At 43.7% G+C, this 17,091-nt stretch overlaps 1 protein-coding gene across 1 annotated transcript; it reads left to right on the top strand.

Annotated features, from left to right (window-relative positions):
- The first annotated feature begins 12,820 nt into the window (after nt 1–12,820).
- LOC310781050 (uncharacterized protein) lies at nt 12,821–14,705 on the top strand. The gene is made up of 6 exons (XM_083641584.1): nt 12,821–12,937; nt 13,069–13,158; nt 13,520–13,732; nt 13,868–14,022; nt 14,159–14,262; nt 14,380–14,705. The coding sequence occupies exons 1-6, from the start codon at nt 12,829–12,831 to the stop codon at nt 14,522–14,524; spliced, it is 816 nt and encodes a 271-aa protein (XP_083497710.1). The 5' UTR covers nt 12,821–12,828; the 3' UTR covers nt 14,525–14,705.
- The last annotated feature ends 2,386 nt before the right edge of the window (nt 14,706–17,091 follow it).

Here is a 17,091-nt window from a genome sequence, read left to right on the forward strand (position 1 = left end):
CTTTATCACCGTGTGGAGGAGTTGGACTTCCAGAGTGGCTCTGCCTGCTTTATCACCGTGTGGAGGAGATGGACTTCCAGAGAGACTCTTTCTGCTTTATCACCGTGTGGAGGAGATGGACTTCCAGAGAGACTCTTTCTGCTTTATCACCATGTGGAGGAGATGGACTTCCAGAGAGACTCTTTCTGCTTTATCACCGTGTGGAGGAGATGGACTTCCAGAGAGACTCTGCCTGCTTTATCACCGTGTGGAGGAGATGGACTTCCAGAGAGACTCTGCCTGCTTTATCACCGTGTGGAGGAGATGGACTTCCAGAGAGACTCTTTCTGCTTTATCACCGTGTGGAGGAGATGGACTTCCAGAGAGGCTCTGCCTGCTTTATCACCGTGTGGAGGAGATGGACTTCCAGAGAGACTCTTTCTGCTTTATCACCATGTGGAGGAGATGCACTTCCAGAGTGGCTCTGCCTGCTTTATCACCGTGTGGAGGAGATGGACTTCCAGAGAGACTCTGCCTGCTTTATCACCGTGTGGAGGAGATGGACTTCCAGAGAGACTCTTTCTGCTTTATCACCGTGTGGAGGAGATGGACTTCCAGAGAGACTCTGCCTGCTTTATCACCGTGTGGAGGAGATGGACTTCCAGAGAGACTCTTTCTGCTTTATCACCGTGTGGAGGAGATGGACTTCCAGAGAGACTCTGCCTGCTTTATCACCGTGTGGAGGAGATGGACTTCCAGAGAGACTCTTTCTGCTTTATCACCGTGTGGAGGAGATGGACTTCCAGAGAGACTCTGCCTGCTTTATCACCGTGTGGAGGAGTTGGACTTCCAGAGAGGCTCTGCCTGCTTTATCACCATCGTCAATAGCTCAACCTCATGTCCTCCCATTGTCACTACGATGGAGTGTTTCAAAGAACGAATGCCTGAAAACAAAGAGAGAGAGAGGGAAAAGAGAATGGAGAAATGGTGTGTGTGTGTGTGTGTGTGTGTGTGTGTGTGTGTGTGTGTGTGTGTGTGTGTGTGTGTTTGAGAGAGAGAGAGAGAGAGAAAGAAAGAGAGAAGATAATTGCTTTCTTTGTTTCTGTTGATTTCTCACAGGTGAGCTGGGGGCCAACAGTAAACACCAACGTTCTCTTCAAGTTTCCCTTTAGATTGGATTGCAGGTCATTCCATCACATCACCGTGTGTGTGTGTGTGTGTGTGTGTGTGTGTGTGTGTGTGTGTGTGTGTGTGTGCGTGTGCGTGTGCGTGTGTGCGTGTGTGTGTGAGTTCTCTTTCCATCTGTCTGTCTCTTTTTCCATCTGTCTATCAAGCTCTCTCTTTCTCTTCACCTGAGTGACCACTCTGTGTTTTCTCATCATCAGCCTTCGTTGCAGCTGCCCCTCTCAGCTCTGCCCCTGCTGGCCATTCTCCAATTGACATCCACCTCCGCTGTCTCTCACTCAACCATGCGCGCGCACGCACACGCACACGCCCACGCACACAGACACACACACACACACACAGACACAGACACAGACACAGACACACACACACACGCATATGCACACGCACACGCACGCACACGCACACACACACACACACACACACACACACACGCACACACACACACACACACACACACACACACACACACCTGTGTGAAGACACATACACATGCAGTCAAGCCTGTACGAATGCATATGTGCACACAAAAGCACTTGTCTTCAAATGAATAAACTATTCGTTTCAATGTTGCTTTATGAGAAACTGATATGTACTGTAGGGGTGCTCCAAAAAAATCGATTCTTAAAAGGATCGCGATTCTTAATGCCACGATTCCTGGATCGATTCCAAACTCCCAAGAATCGATTCTTCTTCGTATTGTAAAACTTTTTTTTTTTTTTTTTTTTTTTTTTTTACAGTGCACCTGAACGCAACATGCAAGATACCGGCTGAATAAGTGTCCAAATGTTCATGTCATTTGTGTACTGTACTGCCACGGTGCCACCACCACTTGCACTTAAGAACTCTGGTTAATGTATTCCCCCCAAAATCTATAAATCCTTCTCAAAGTCTACAGATCCCCCCCAGCCTATAAATCCATCTTATCTGAAGAACATAATAATAATAATAATAGTTTGCAAAATGAATTTAGGCCCTGACTGTAATACTTATAATACTAGAAGTTGAATTTGAAGTTCAGCATTAATACATTTGTCATTTTATGTCTTAGATTTACCTTTGTGTGTTATTGCAATATTGATTGATTGGTTGATTGATTGATTTCATTTTATTTCAAATATGCAAGAAGAAGAACATTTACAATTTTACAATTTACAAAATAAAAAACAAACAATGGTCTCACTTTTTCTTTTTTCTTTTTTTCTTTCACTTCTTAGCATATTTGAAAGGGAGTGGGAAGAAGTATACACTTTTTTAATCCCACCCCATTCATTAAATCATAACATAATCATAATAACTGCAACCTGTTCCTTAACTTAAAATGCAATTACTTGAAACAAAATTGTAAACTGTTATATAGTTATAACTTGGAAGCTATCATCATATATATTACTATGAATTATATGATTTATATTACTTGGAAGTCATATAGTTACTATAGTATAAGTATATATAAAACATATTCAGACAGCATACCTTTATAATCCTATATAAATACATGAACATTCGCTTACATGAGTTCACATGCACGTTTCGCGCGAACACGCAACCACATCATCCCCACCATTTATCATGGGAGTGGCATCATACCACTGCAGCAACACCACCGTCCCGGATGGCCAGCCCTGCAAAGTGGACTCAGCCATCCAAGTCAGCAGTGCCGCCACAGCAAGACAATGCCAACCCCAAGCCAACATAAAGTATCAGCACACTTCATCATCATTGTACTGCTGGAAAATCATTTGTTTATACCTTTTTTTTAACTGGTTTATACTTGTACATTGCTTTAGCTCCACATTCAAGCCGTTCCATAGTTTTACACCACAAATTGATATACTGAATCCTCTCAAGGTTGTTCTATTTCTGGGCCTTTTGAAATTGAATGTTCTTCTTAATTCATAACGCCCCACTTGCATGTTGAACAAGTTTTGAATTTTCCTTGGGAGCTTATTACTTTTGGCTTTATACATTAATTGTGCAGTTTGGTATAGTACAATATCAGTGAATTTCAATAATTTTGACTGCAAAAATAGTGAATGAGTATGATCCCGATATCCAACCTTATGAATGATGCGTACTGCTCTTTTTTGAAGCACAGTTAGTGAGTACAGTGTGCATTTGTAATTGTTGCCCCAGACTTCCACACCATATGTTAAGTATGGTAAAACTAGTGAGCAGTAGAGAATGCGGAGTGAATTGTGATCCAGAACTTGTTTTGCTTTATTAATTACTGAAATGCTTCTTGACAATTTAGCTTGAACATTTTTAATATGTGGTTTCCAATTAATTTTATCATCAATAGTGACTCCAAGGAATTTTATTTCAGAAACTCTTTCTATATCCACCCCATCAATTGAAATATATACCTGCACATCTGTTCTGCTATTTCCAAACAGCATGTATTTTGTCTTGCTCAAATTTAAAGACAGTTTGTTAAGATCAAACCATGTTTTTAATTTCGTCATTTCCTTCATAATGTCATCCTGTAATTGATTTAAATCATTTCCTGAGCAGAAAATATTAGTGTCATCAGCAAAAAGAACTAGTTTCAGTATCTTAGACACTTTACATATATCGTTGATGTAAAGTATAAACAGTTTAGCCCCTAACACTGACCCCTGGGGGACATCAGAAGCAATGTCCAAACATGAAGAACAGCAATCTCCCAGCTTCACAAACTGACGCCTCCTATTAAGGTAACTTTTGACCCAGTCAAGCACCACCCCCCTAATGCCAAACCGTTCCAATATAAAACTACATAATTGAGAATCGATTCTGGAATCGAGAATCGTTGGAATCGAGAATCGATTCTGGAATCGGATCGTGACCACAGGAATCGGAATCGGATCGGATCAGATCAGATCGTGGCTTAGCCGGATCGGAGCACCCCTACTGATATGAATTGCTCAGCAGCACATCAATATGAAGATGGCAAAAGTTGGAGGTACATTGTGAGGAAATAACATCTTTATTATCTCTTATATTTTTTACATGCTGCCATCAAGACGTGTGTATGTTCAAGGTGCTGTAGTAGTAATTTAAGGCTGCTAAATCTGCAATAGTTACAACAACACAACCATGCTGATAGTTACTTTGGCCAGTCCTGTTTCCAATTTCCTCCTCCCAGCAGTTGGAATGAGCTGCAGAATACTTTGAAACTGGACTAATTGAATCTCCCTCACCACTTTGAAGGACTTTATATTGCAGAGTTGTTCACAAACACCTGCAGCTATCATCACCCAGCCTTTTAACTGAGAAGTGCATTTATCTGTTCTGCTTCAGGACTTGCGTGACTTATTTTATTTTGTCGTTTCCTTGCTTGGTGTGTGTATTGATTATTTCCTCGCTCCCATATTGTGTCGGGTTTCTATGCCTCTGCGACGTATAGGCTATCTCTGTCCTCTCATCTGGATTGTAGCCATCATTTGTAAATAAGAATTAGTTCTTAATTGACCTGGTTAAATAAAGGTTAAATAACCCAAAATAACATAGACACACAACTAAATAAACTGCCACCAGTGTGTGTGTGTGTGTGCACTCAATTAATTATATAGCACATGCTTATATTGTGCACACACAAATCAACATGGGCACTTAATACATAATACACACGCGTGCACACACCGCACAAACACAAGCTGCCTTTGCCAAAGTGTGATATATTAATTCGTCCCATGCAGACCAGCATCGTAATTACTTTATCTCATTCATTAAGCTTAACCAACTCATTTTCCTTTGGCAGCAGCTGTGGCTGCTTCCAGTCACTGAGTGCTCTCTCATCTTTCATCTTCTCACTGAGCGTCTCTCCACCTCCCCTTTCATAACAATACATGTGTAGGACAAATATGAGGCCATAGTGACACTGCCTAAACTTAGTTTTTGTACGATGATCTTGAACGCTAACCTGACACTGCCAGATGGATGGGGTTTGCTTCCCATTTTGTTTCACAACTTAACTCGTGAACTCAATACCGCCCCCATCTGCCGGAGTCAGGTTACTTAAGGTGCATTCACACCGACCTATTAAAGTTTTTCGCTGGCGTCGAGTTTACATACAAAGTCAATGCAAACGAGCGATTGAGCGTATATTCGCCTGGGAGAAAAATCGCTGGGCGTCCGAGCGACAGAGACAGAGCGATAGGGAGAAAATTAGCTCGTCGCTCGAGATGAAAATATCCAACTCGAGCGAAAATACGCTGGCATCAGTCGCTCGCCGCTCAACGCTGATTGGCTGCCGTGTGAGAGCGAGTCAAGGATCACACTGGCTTGGAACAAACCGCTGGTTTATTGTGTGGCAACAAACCACATTGACAGCCTGACAGCTGACATGAAGTGAAGTCTGTCCTACCGGTATGGAGCTCGCATTAGGAGCACGCTGATAGGCTTAGCTTGTAAACAACGACGGGGGCTCGTAGTGGACAAACAGCATGACATTGCGTAACGTTATATCCCCCACATGTCCGTCATTTCGTGTGCCTGTTGATGAGCGATTTAAACAGAGCGACAGAGCGATTCCAAAGGGTTGACTTGAGCGACAGAGCGAAAAATAAATATCTCGGTGTGAACACAGCTTAAATTGAACGCTGGCCAGATTTGGAAGACTGGAGTCAGGCGAAGGAGCGTACAGTAGGAGGACCGGTGGGGGACTGCTGCCAAAACCCATAACCATGACAAAGTATCTGCACTGCTGTGTGGCTGATGGCACGGATGTGAGTGACTTTTAAACAAAGAGAGAGAGAAAGACACATCAGTGCTCTGCGTCATTTGGGAAAGGAGCAGAAATGGAGGGTGACGACAAAGCTAGGCAGAATAAGCTTCATATCACCAGTGGAGATTCTAGAGTCTGAATTCCCAGGGGGGCCCTCCAACCAGCGTTCATCACCATTACTATCCTGGCATGCATGCATAATATAAAAGGGAGCAAGTGGGCTTTGTCCATCTGTCTGTTTCAATTTGTGTCCCACGGATGTCACAATGTCTATGACATCATCAGTGTTGTCATCAGTGACGTCATTATTGACCAAAATATCTTATGATGTCATGGGCACTGATGATGTCGTAGGCATTGTGACATCATCAGTGATGTCATAGGCATTGTGATGTCATCAGTGATGTGATGTTGGGCAAATGGTGCGCTGCACATGCCAATTAGAGCAGGCAAGGCCACACAGCGGCCGCTGCTGCGTGTGGCGAGCCCGCACAGCGGGCAAGCCTAGGGTTTCGGCCCCGAAGGGGCAGATAGTGTTATATAAATAATCAACTTCAACTTCAACTTTATTATGTCCCCGGGCCCGAGGGGCAATTTGGTTTGCAACAAGAACACACAAAGCACATGACATACGGTACGGCAAAGGGCAGGGAAGTGGCCTGCAGGGTGCAGTGATCTAAAAGAACAACACAGTCAGATTGGTGACCAGCCTACACATGGTTAAAAAACCCAGCAGCAATAGTAGCAGTAACAGCAGCATCATACCGTTATAAAAAAACAATAAAATACGATACAAATAAAAGATACAAAGTACAAAGTAGTGGAAAGTGTCCATGCAGGTACAGTACAATGGCAAAAACCAGGACTCTGTCAGTCGCAGCAGCAATGAAAACAATAAAACAAGACAGATAAAAAGTACTGGAAAGTGCAAAGTAAAAAGTGACCGTGCAGGATAATGGACTCGCTAGCTCCTCCCCTGGCCGGAGTTCAGAATAGAAATGGCAGTGAGGATGAAGGAGTGCTTATATCTATTGCTCTTAATAGGGGGCAATCTGTACCTAGAGCCAGAAGGCAGGAGCTGAAACTCAAGGAATAGGGGATGTGAGCTGTCTGATACAACGGCTCTGGCTTTTCTGCCTACCCGTCTGTTGAACAGCTCTGACAACATGCTCTGCTGGACACCTATGATCTGGCTGCTCACTTTCACCATCTTGGAAAGTGAGTTCCTGGCCTTGACGCTCAGTTGACCGTACCAGCAAGTTAAAGAAAACATAACAACAGTCTCAATGTAAGATCTATAGAATAAGATCATGAGGGTTTTGTCAACCTGGAACTGTGCTAATTTTCGGAGACAGAACAGACGTTGTTGACCCCTCTTACACAGCACTTCAGTGTTGGAATTAAAATTCAACTTGTTGTCGACTAAGGTCCCGAGGTACTTGTAGGTCTCCACCGAGTCCACCACCAGACCTTTAATGACAGTACTGTGGAGGGTGGGGGGCTGACGTCTAAAATCGATGGACATGTCCTTTGTTTTTGTGACATTAAGTTGGAGGAATGCGCTGTCACACCAACTGACAAAATCATCCACAACAGGACCATGGCTGCTCTCATTGTCATGTAAGAGACATCCACAGATGCATTTGACGGGAATGGTTCACACTTCCCAGTGACACACTGAATCATTCCCATCAGATTTACATGATTCACGTCTTCTCTAGGTTTCACTTTAAATTCTAGAGAAGTACGTGAGCAAATCATCCAGGGAATGACATGGCCGGGGTCCCTTCAGGGAGAGTTCAATGTCATTGCAAATCGTCCATTGGTTGTTTAATGGGGAGGGGGTTGCGGTCACTGCTGTGGAGTAAAGTTTGTTAGCCCTCGGGGGGGGGGGGGGGGCTAATGGCCTGGGGGCCCCAAGCAGTTGCCTGCCTTGCCTGTTCACAAGCTGTGCCTCTGCATATCACCTCGAGTGCAAGGAGTGGAATTCCCATGCAGAGACAGAGAGAGAGAGACCGCAGCAGACAGAGACTGTCACTGGTCAGATTTAATCTAGATTATTAGATTTTCAGCCATATCCTCTATTATTTTACTCTTCTTCCTTGAACAGATCCCATACAATCAGTTCCATTGGGATTATACAGAATGCACAGTCCTGCAGTTATTGCATATGACTGACTGTAACGTGTGATTTTCTTTCTGCTCAAGCAAGAACCAATCCTCTGTATTGAGACCCCCTCTACTGGTGGTAAACCCTTACTACAAAACCCAATGATTATTATTACTATTAGGATCTGACATTACATTAGATATTTAAAGTAATGGCATAATGATTCATTCAAACAGACAGTTGCATTCCATGGATGTGGGCTGGGGCAGTCTGACTCTAATGGAAGTGTCATTTGCCATTAATCTGATGCTGGTTTCTAAACTGTGTGGCCATGCCTGTTTACAAAATGACAAACGCGCAGCATTGATATACAGTACCTAATTTCCCAACTGGCAGGGTCTGCGATGAGAAAAAAATTAGGGAGGGGAGCGCGAATGAACAAGCAAGAATGACGGCGAGCAACTCTATGCAGTGCAACACAGCTGTCCACGGTGCTGATCACCATGGCAACAGTAAACAATCAACGATGTCGAAGAAAGTGAAGGCGCGCACATATAGCCAGACACAAATGTATGCTGCACGGCGGCAGCTTTAAAAACTCATATTATACACATCACATAGCCAATAAGATCAATCTCAAATGTATGCTGCATGGCGGCAGCTTTAAAAAAACACATTATACACATAACAAACACATAGCCAATAAAGCCCAATCTCAAAAGATAAACACAACGTTATATTGTCTTACCTTTAGCACCTGCCTCCCACAACTCCAAACGTGGCCTTTCTCTCTGGGTTGGCGCAGTGGCACTGATGAATGTCTTTATCAGGGCATCGGTGTCCAGGCTGTCCAAAATATCGCCATGCACAATGCATCAAAGCGAGGTGCGTCAGTCTTTTTTGCATCATTGTTGTGCGTAAATATGTCTTGAGACGGCGCAGAGCGGAAAATGTCCTCTCCGAGAAGCAGCGGAGATGGGGAGACTTAGGCAAAGCTTTATGAGCTTTTCAGTTTCTTTGAAAATATACCTTGTTTGTGGATGGGTGAATCTATGGGTGACAAAAGTCAGATCGGGTGCTTTTACAGTGTTACAGGGAGAATCACCAACGACATCTCCAAACATTTCCAGTTGGTTCTCCAGTCGGGCTCTGTCAAAGTGCGCGGGGAGGGGGAGGGAAGCTATCGCCACCGTTTGCTCTTTGTTGGCTGCCTTAATATAACAACCTTCTCTCTGAGAGCTGCTGTTTTCATCCCTTCTTGGTCGAATCTCCTCTTTATTTCCCCTGTAACCAAGTCCACCGCCTCGTAAAACTCGCGTCTCCATGACTGTTGCGCATTCTCCCTGGCTCTGTTCTGGCTCTGTAGTGTGGCGATACCGGGCTGGGGTCTTGTCACCCTGGGCTCAGCTGACATTTTCAGTCCTGCTGTGTTGGCTACAGTTTGTAGCATCCTATCCACCACTGCATCATCTCGCAGTTCTGACATGTTATTTCCAGGCTGGGGCTGGCGCTTGGGAGGCCGAGGCTGCGGCTGAGTGCGGCTGCAAGCCGAGGAGGGCAGCAGGTGACGCCGCAGGTGGATGTGTTGCACACTTGAATGATGGAGCCTGAGGCCAGATCCAGGTGCATATATTTTAATCAAGGTTTGTCTGAAAAGACATGGAATATTGTTTTAACGATCATGAACAGTGCTACAGTGCGTTCACCTCGCGCAGCTTTCTTCTTCTACCAAAGTCTTACAGCTAATATCATCAGAAAACGACTTTTACTGTAGGCTATTCGAATTAAAGAAAACAAGAAATAACATTACTAAACAAACGAAGCACCATCTTTTATATTAATTAATTATCTCTAACATTAGCAAAACCATAACAGATCAAAACAACAAGCTATGACTGTAACGCTAAATTACCCATGTGCTAGCAAACAGTAGCTAAACATGCTAGGCTAGTTTTCCGATAGCCGCAAAACGCGACTATTTCACTCGAGTACCTCTCCCATCATAGTCGCGCTCGCCCGACCCCTTTATCGAGGGAAAGTTGCACATTTAGCGATCTACAAGCTTCAAACATGCACCAATCACTAATATAAACTACGCACCTTGTTGCCACGGATGTTGTCGAGCAGGCCGCGCTGAGGCCGCGCTTTGTTAACTCGTATTTTAAGAAAGTTTGGGTTATTTGTGTGTCCGGAAACATTATTTTCCGTTCTCCAACGACTCTTCTTCTTTTTTGCTGCTCACCGGTTCAACTGCGCCACCGCATCATGGGGTATTACATCATGTGTCAAGTATGGGGTTTGCCCTGTGTCGTTCTGTCAGTCACAGGTTTATAATACCCCATGATGCGGTGGCGCAGTTGAGCAGTTGAACCGGTGAGCAGCAAAAAAGAAGAAGAGTCGTTGGAGAAGGGAAAATAATGTTTCCGGACACACAAATAACCCAAACTTTCTTAAAATACGAGTTAACAAAGCGCGGCCTCAGCGCGGCCTGCTCGACAACATCCGTGGCAACAAGGTGCGTAGTTTATATTAGTGATTGGTGCATGTTTGAAGCTTGTAGATCGCTAAATGTGCAACTTTCCCTCGATAAAGGGGTCGGGCGAGCGCGACTATGATGGGAGAGGTACTCGAGTGAAATAGTCGCGTTTTGCGGCTAGTTTTCCGAGTGCATACTAAGCTAACAAACAATTAACTAACAGTTACACAACATTCAACATACTGACGAATTCACATAAAGTTACAAACAGCATTTGACAACGTGGCCCGTTACCATAGCTCACCTGAAAAGACATGGAATATTGTTTTAACGATCATGAACAGCGCTGCGTGCATTCACCTCGCGCAGCTTTCTTCTTCTACGAAAGTCTTACAGCGCCAGCGCATCTGAAATACTTCCCAGCTGTGATGTCATTATTCAGTCTTAAACACCAATATTTGATCCTTTTCTCACTCACTCCTATATCACCACCACCTGCTCTCCCTGCAGGGCTTCAAATTAACTTTTTTGACCACCTGCCAATATGGCTGCTAGATTTTAAAGTTACCAGCCAATTAGAATTTCCACTAGCCAAAATGTTTTTCTTGAAATAAACCAGAATATGAGTGGGTTAATTTAAGCACAAGTATCAGTAAGTGGCCCGGGATTCTCAAAGCCTGTGTTGAGGGTCATGCGAACAAAAATGCACTCTTGAAGCTAAAGAAATCCAAAACCAACAAGTTAATTATTTACATTTTTACTTCAATGTACAACAGTCATTTCTTACACATGAGATTACTTTTAGCCTTTTAGTCATAAAGATTATTGAAAGATATTCCATATTCCAGACTGAAATGTTGTAACAGAAGTGGAGTATTGGCCAGAATGACATGAACATTTGGACACTTATTCAGCGGGTATCTTGCATGTTGCGTTCAGGTGCACTGTAAAAAAAAAAGAGAAAAAAGAAAAGAAAATGCAATTCCAGCGCGGGCCACACAGGTGGCGCTCGCGGGGCGCATGTGTCCCGCGGCCCGCCAGTTGCCCAGGTCTGCTATAGACCAACCTTACAGTGCATAGATTCTGTCATGTGATACATAGACTATAGAGCACCTGCCAACATTAATTACTCAACAGACTCAACCAGCGTGATGTCATTTCTTCCTCCAGATGAACACCTGTCCTCTCCTCACCATGAGTTCCTGTGAGGTGGATCAATTACGTGTGTGTGTGTGTGTGTGTGTGTGTGTGTGTGTGTGTGTGTGTGTGTGTGTGTGTGTGTGTGTGTGTGTGTGTGTGTGTGCATGTTCAGGCGTCAAACAATTAGGCTTTGTCTACAGGTTGCAGGAAATTGGACCCAGCATGGCCACACATTGACCTTTTCAACCTTTCCAATGAGTCAAAGATCTGTCTCCCCTGGTCCAAGCCAGACACATCAGAACCCTCTGCTCCACACACCCTATGGACCTGTCTCCCCTGGTCCAAGTCAGACATGTCATAGTCTCGCTAGACACGTCATAACCTTCTGCTCCACACACCCTATGGACCTGTCTCCCCTGGTCCAAGTCAGACACGTCATAGTCTCGCTAGACACGTCATAACCTTCTGCTCCACACACCCTATGGACCTGTATCCCATGGTCCAAGTCAGACACGTCAGAACCTTCTGCTCCACACACCCTATGGACCTGTCTCCCATGGTCCAAGTCAGACACGTCAGAACCTTCTGCTCCACATACCCTATGGACCTGTCTCCCCTGGTCCAAGCCAGACACGTCAGAACCTTCTGCTCCACACACCCTATGGACCTGTCTCCCATGGTCCAAGTCAGACACGTCAGAACCTTCTGCTCCACATACCCTATGGACCTGTCTCCCCTGGTCCAAGCCAGACACGTCAGAACCTTCTGCTCCACATACCCTATATGGACTACAGTAATTGGCCCATGCAGCATGAGATGCTTGTGAGGAGGTAAACCCTCTTACCAATAAATCAATCAATATTGAACATGAGGAAATTGTGTCCTATGTGCTGATTTGTATGGGTCTTTACATCAGGGTGAGAGGGTTACAAGTACATTTGCTTACAGTATGTATGTATGTGTAATTTTTCTACTGCATTTAAAAAAAGAAAAAAATTACTTTTAGAGGTCCACAAACATCCCAGATGCACACGTAATGTGCACTGTTTTCACATTTCACTGTATCTCCATGAGGATTTGCCCAGCGAGTACTCCAATATGTCATTTTGAATCCAATGTCCTATGAGCCAATCAGCTTCCTCCCTGCCTTAGTGTGGTCTAGACAGAGTTGTGTAACATATATAGAGTCAAACAACAAATGCAGAAGTCACAAGCAAAGAGAGATGCAGCATGGCGAGGTCTGTCCGACGAGATGAACTAGAAATAACTGAGATCAACGACAATCATCGCATGACGGCTAATTCTGCTGAGGGGCGTCAGCAGGCAGCCAAGAGACATGGTAAGGAAAATATGGGAAGATGATTTGAAGATGTCACATTTGCTTGATACATTTTCTTGACACTCAACGGCAGTGAGCGGTGGAAATGGTTTTGTGAGCTGCTGTCCGACATGTGAATGTTGGTTCCGCAGAGGGAAAAGTTTATAAGCTGGTCTTGGTGAGCTTTGGGCTGCTGTGTGCTACACAAGCTGCTCTCAACGTCGGTCTGCGTCTCATCGTGCGTGAGTGTCTTTCTATTTTCAATTCCTTATGCTTGGTCATGGGGCGGCTGTAGCTCAGGAGGTAGAGTGGGTCGTCCACTAATCGGTCGGTGGTTCGATTCCCGCCTCCTCCAGTCTGCATGTCAAAGTGTCCTTGGGCAAGATACTGAACCCCAAATTGCTCCTGATGGTGTGCCAGCACCCTGCGTGGTAGCCTGCCGCCATCGGTGTATGAATGGGTGAATGTACCTACTGATTGTAAAGCGCTTTGGATAAAAGTGCTGTATAAGTGCAGGCCATTTGGTCATTGCCAAGAGAAGCAGATATCTCAATTCCTCAAACCTAGAAGGACTAATTCAAGGAACATGGTCACTGCTTTCAGATAATTCAGATGTGCAGAAGCTTGAGCTGCTGAAGATGGAGAGAGATCAGTTACAGACCAGTAACAACATCCTGACAAAGGAGAGAGACCAGTTACAGACCAGTAACAACATCCTGACAAAGGAGAGAGACCAGTTACAGACCAGTAACAACAACCTGACAAAGGAGAGAGACCAGTTGCAGACCATCCTGAGAGGGAGTTCATGTACAAAGAGTGAGTTTTCATCATAATAAGTTAAATATCATTAAATGAAAGCAGTTCACTTTTAGTTATTACTGTATTTTATGTGTGAGTGTGATCATTTAACATACATGTTTTGTTTTGTTTTGTTGTGTTGGTTTGTCGCAGCCAAAATGTATAATTGTTGGACTAAATTTGGCTCTAAGTGGTACTACGTCTCTGACGTCTCTGCTGCTGGTAAGTGGACAACCTGGGAAGAGAGCAGACAGGACTGTCTGGAGAGAGGAGCTGATCTGGTGATCATCAACAGCAAAGAGGAACAGGTGTGTGTGTGTGTGTGTGTGTGTGTGTGTGTGTGTGTGTGTGTGTGTGTGTGTGTGTGTGTGTGTGTGTGTGTGTGTGTGTGTTGCCTGCACTTGCGCATGTGTGTGAACCCTCTAATTGTGTCTCCACAAACAGGAATTCCTGGTTGGACTAAACATCATGAGGGCATGGATTGGTCTGACAGACAGAGAGACAGAAGGGACCTTTAGATGGGTGGATGGATCACCTCTGACCACAGCGTAAGACCTGATCACATTTGTTCTGACTCATTGTTGTGAGACTTCAGAGTCACTGTAGCTACAGTATGGACCATGTCTTCACCACAGGGTTTGACTCCTTATCCTCCTCTGTTTCAGGTACTGGCAACCGGGGGAGCCTAACAATTTTAATGGCAACGAGCACTGTGTTGAGCAGTTTAATTCTTATAGTGACCCTTTGAACAAATGGAATGACGAGCCATGTGACAGATTGAGCGCCTCGATCTGTGAGAAGGAGGTGTGACACTTCCTCATTAATAACAGCTTTGTTAAATATTTACCAAAGTGCATTATAGTAGATTTAGAGGCACAACTTGGATCAGCTGCTGTTACGACTGCTGTCTTTCAGTATATAACATGTTTACAGTACAGTTTATATCATCTGTAATCATCTCATTTCTGACCTGAAGAAGATCCAAAGTTGTCTATTCTTGTGTCTCAATAAACTATACGGCATGGAGTAAGTGTCCAGGCTCTACCTTTTTTCATCTATCTGAGCTCTTTTGCTATAGCCTCGCACCTGTATACGTGATGTGCGTATACTTTTTCCCTTTCTACAGTACAGTTTATATCATCTGTTACAGCTGGTTTCAATTCCTTCATGTGGGTGTTAGCTTGATGTCTTTTCTAGATGTCTTTTTCTAAACCTTTTGAATACTTCCTCTTTGTCAAATATCAGTCATGAGACTGATTCCTATCAGCTGCGGTTGCTGCTATATGCTACTTATTATTTTGTAAATAACTCAAAATTGTGGGTGTGATTCCTCCATGTCTCCATTAATATAGGCTACAATAAAGTCATGGTAATTGTAGTATTTCTTATTTTATTTATTTTTGTTTATCCTTTATTTAACCAGGGTAATCACATTGAGATTTCCATCTCTTTTTCAAGTGGGCCCTGGAAGCACCAAATTGGATTTAGAAAAAAAACATCAACTTAGTTGTATCTGCATTAAGAACAAGTTTAAGCTTAACACTATCTTTTTTTTCTAATGTTTTATTGAAAATAAAACAATAAACAAATAAGACAAACAAGCTCAGACACAGGAAAAGAAAATGAAAGGGAAAAAAACACATCTTTGACATTTCGTAACGTGGTGCTACCAGCCTCGATGTGCCTGTACAAGATATTATGCATGGGATCCTACGAAAGGGGTCCATGGAAAACCATCCATGTAAGCCCCTAACCTCACTCACTAGTCATACTTAACTTTGTAGGCCAAAAAGGGGTCCCAGATATTTGAGAACCTTCTAAGCGAGTTGGCTCTCAGCAACCTCAGTCTCTCCATCTGTATAACAGATCATGTCCATCAGCCACACCTGAAAAGAAGGTGAAGAAGAAGACTTCCATTCCTTTAAAATTAGTCTTTTAGCAACAGTTGTCCCCAGCATCAGAGATTGCTGCACAGCTGTAGGGAAGTTCAGAGAGGAAACCGAGCAGCCGAAGATGGCGAGTTCTGCCTCCGGCTCTAGGGTTACTTTGTAGGCCTTAGAGTACCAGTCGAATATTTTGGCCCAGAATCCCGTTAGTGAAGGGCAGAACCAAAAGGCATGAGATAGTGCGCCCTCTGACACCTGTCACACAGTGGCGAGACAGAAGAGAAGATCTTATGTAATTTATACTTGGAGTAATGAAGACGGTGAGCAACTTTAAATTGGATCAGCTGGTGTCTGCTATTAACTGAGCAGAGCTGTACCACAGACAGACTCCTTTCCCATATAATGTCAGATAATTCAATACCAAGTTCCCCCTGCCACGCTTCTGCTTAACAGTATCTCTGATCTGAGATAGCACACATGGTTGAAAATGTGGCTGGGGTAATAGTGGGGTATGTGTTTCCACGGCAATGTACTCATCATTTCACATACTTTGGCAGCCCGCTGGTTTCACTTCCTTCATGTGGTGTTAGCTTGATGCCTTTTCTAGATGTCTTTTTCTAAACCTTTTGAATACTTCCTCTTTGTCAAATTGTAACAGTTGTGTTTAATCCGCCCTGTTCAATCTATATATGAATGAACTCTCTGTACAGCTCAGCAGCTGCCGAATGGGATATGTGATTGGTAACACCACTGTAAATCACTTTATGTATGCCGATGATTTGGTTATCCTGTCTCCAAGCAGTACTGGTTTCCAACAGTTGCTGAATATCTGTTCTGACTATGGAGGTCATTTTGATGTGAAATATAATGCTAAAAAGAGTGTCACTATGATCTGCAGAACAAGAGATGATAAGGATCTCTCCTTTCCTTCTTTTTATTTGGCTGGCAGGTGCTGGCAGTTTGCTGTCGAACTAAATATTTGGGTCATATTATAACTGAGTGATGATGATGACATGTACAGAGGCGTGCACTGTATGCTCAAGCTAACATGCTGAGGAAGAAGTTTTTGCTCAGATGATGTAAAGGTAAACCTGTTTAGAGCCTACTGTACTCCTCTGTATACTGCCCCCCTGTGGGTCAAGTATAAGCAGGCTAGCATTAAAAAGCTCCAAGTTGCTTATAATGACTGCCTGAGGATCCTTCTTAGGAAGCCAAGGTGTAGCAGCGCCAGTGAAATGTTTTGTGGAGCAGGAGTGAGCACCTTTCATCTTTCATGCCCTACTGAGAAACCTGATGTATAGGTTTATCTGCCGTCTGAATATGTCTCAGAATATGCTCATTATGTTGCTCTCTCAACCCAATCTCAGTGACACTAGATACATGTCTTCCATCTGGAAACACTGGTACAGTGCCTTACTGTAGAATTGTTAAGTGCTCTTATTGTGTTGTTACCTGTTTTATATGTATTGTGTTTTTTTTTTAATGGACCTT

This window comes from Poromitra crassiceps (genome assembly GCF_964638095.1).
Source record: "Poromitra crassiceps genome assembly, chromosome: 8".
In the NCBI taxonomy this organism is placed as follows: domain Eukaryota; kingdom Metazoa; phylum Chordata; class Actinopteri; order Beryciformes; family Melamphaidae; genus Poromitra; species Poromitra crassiceps.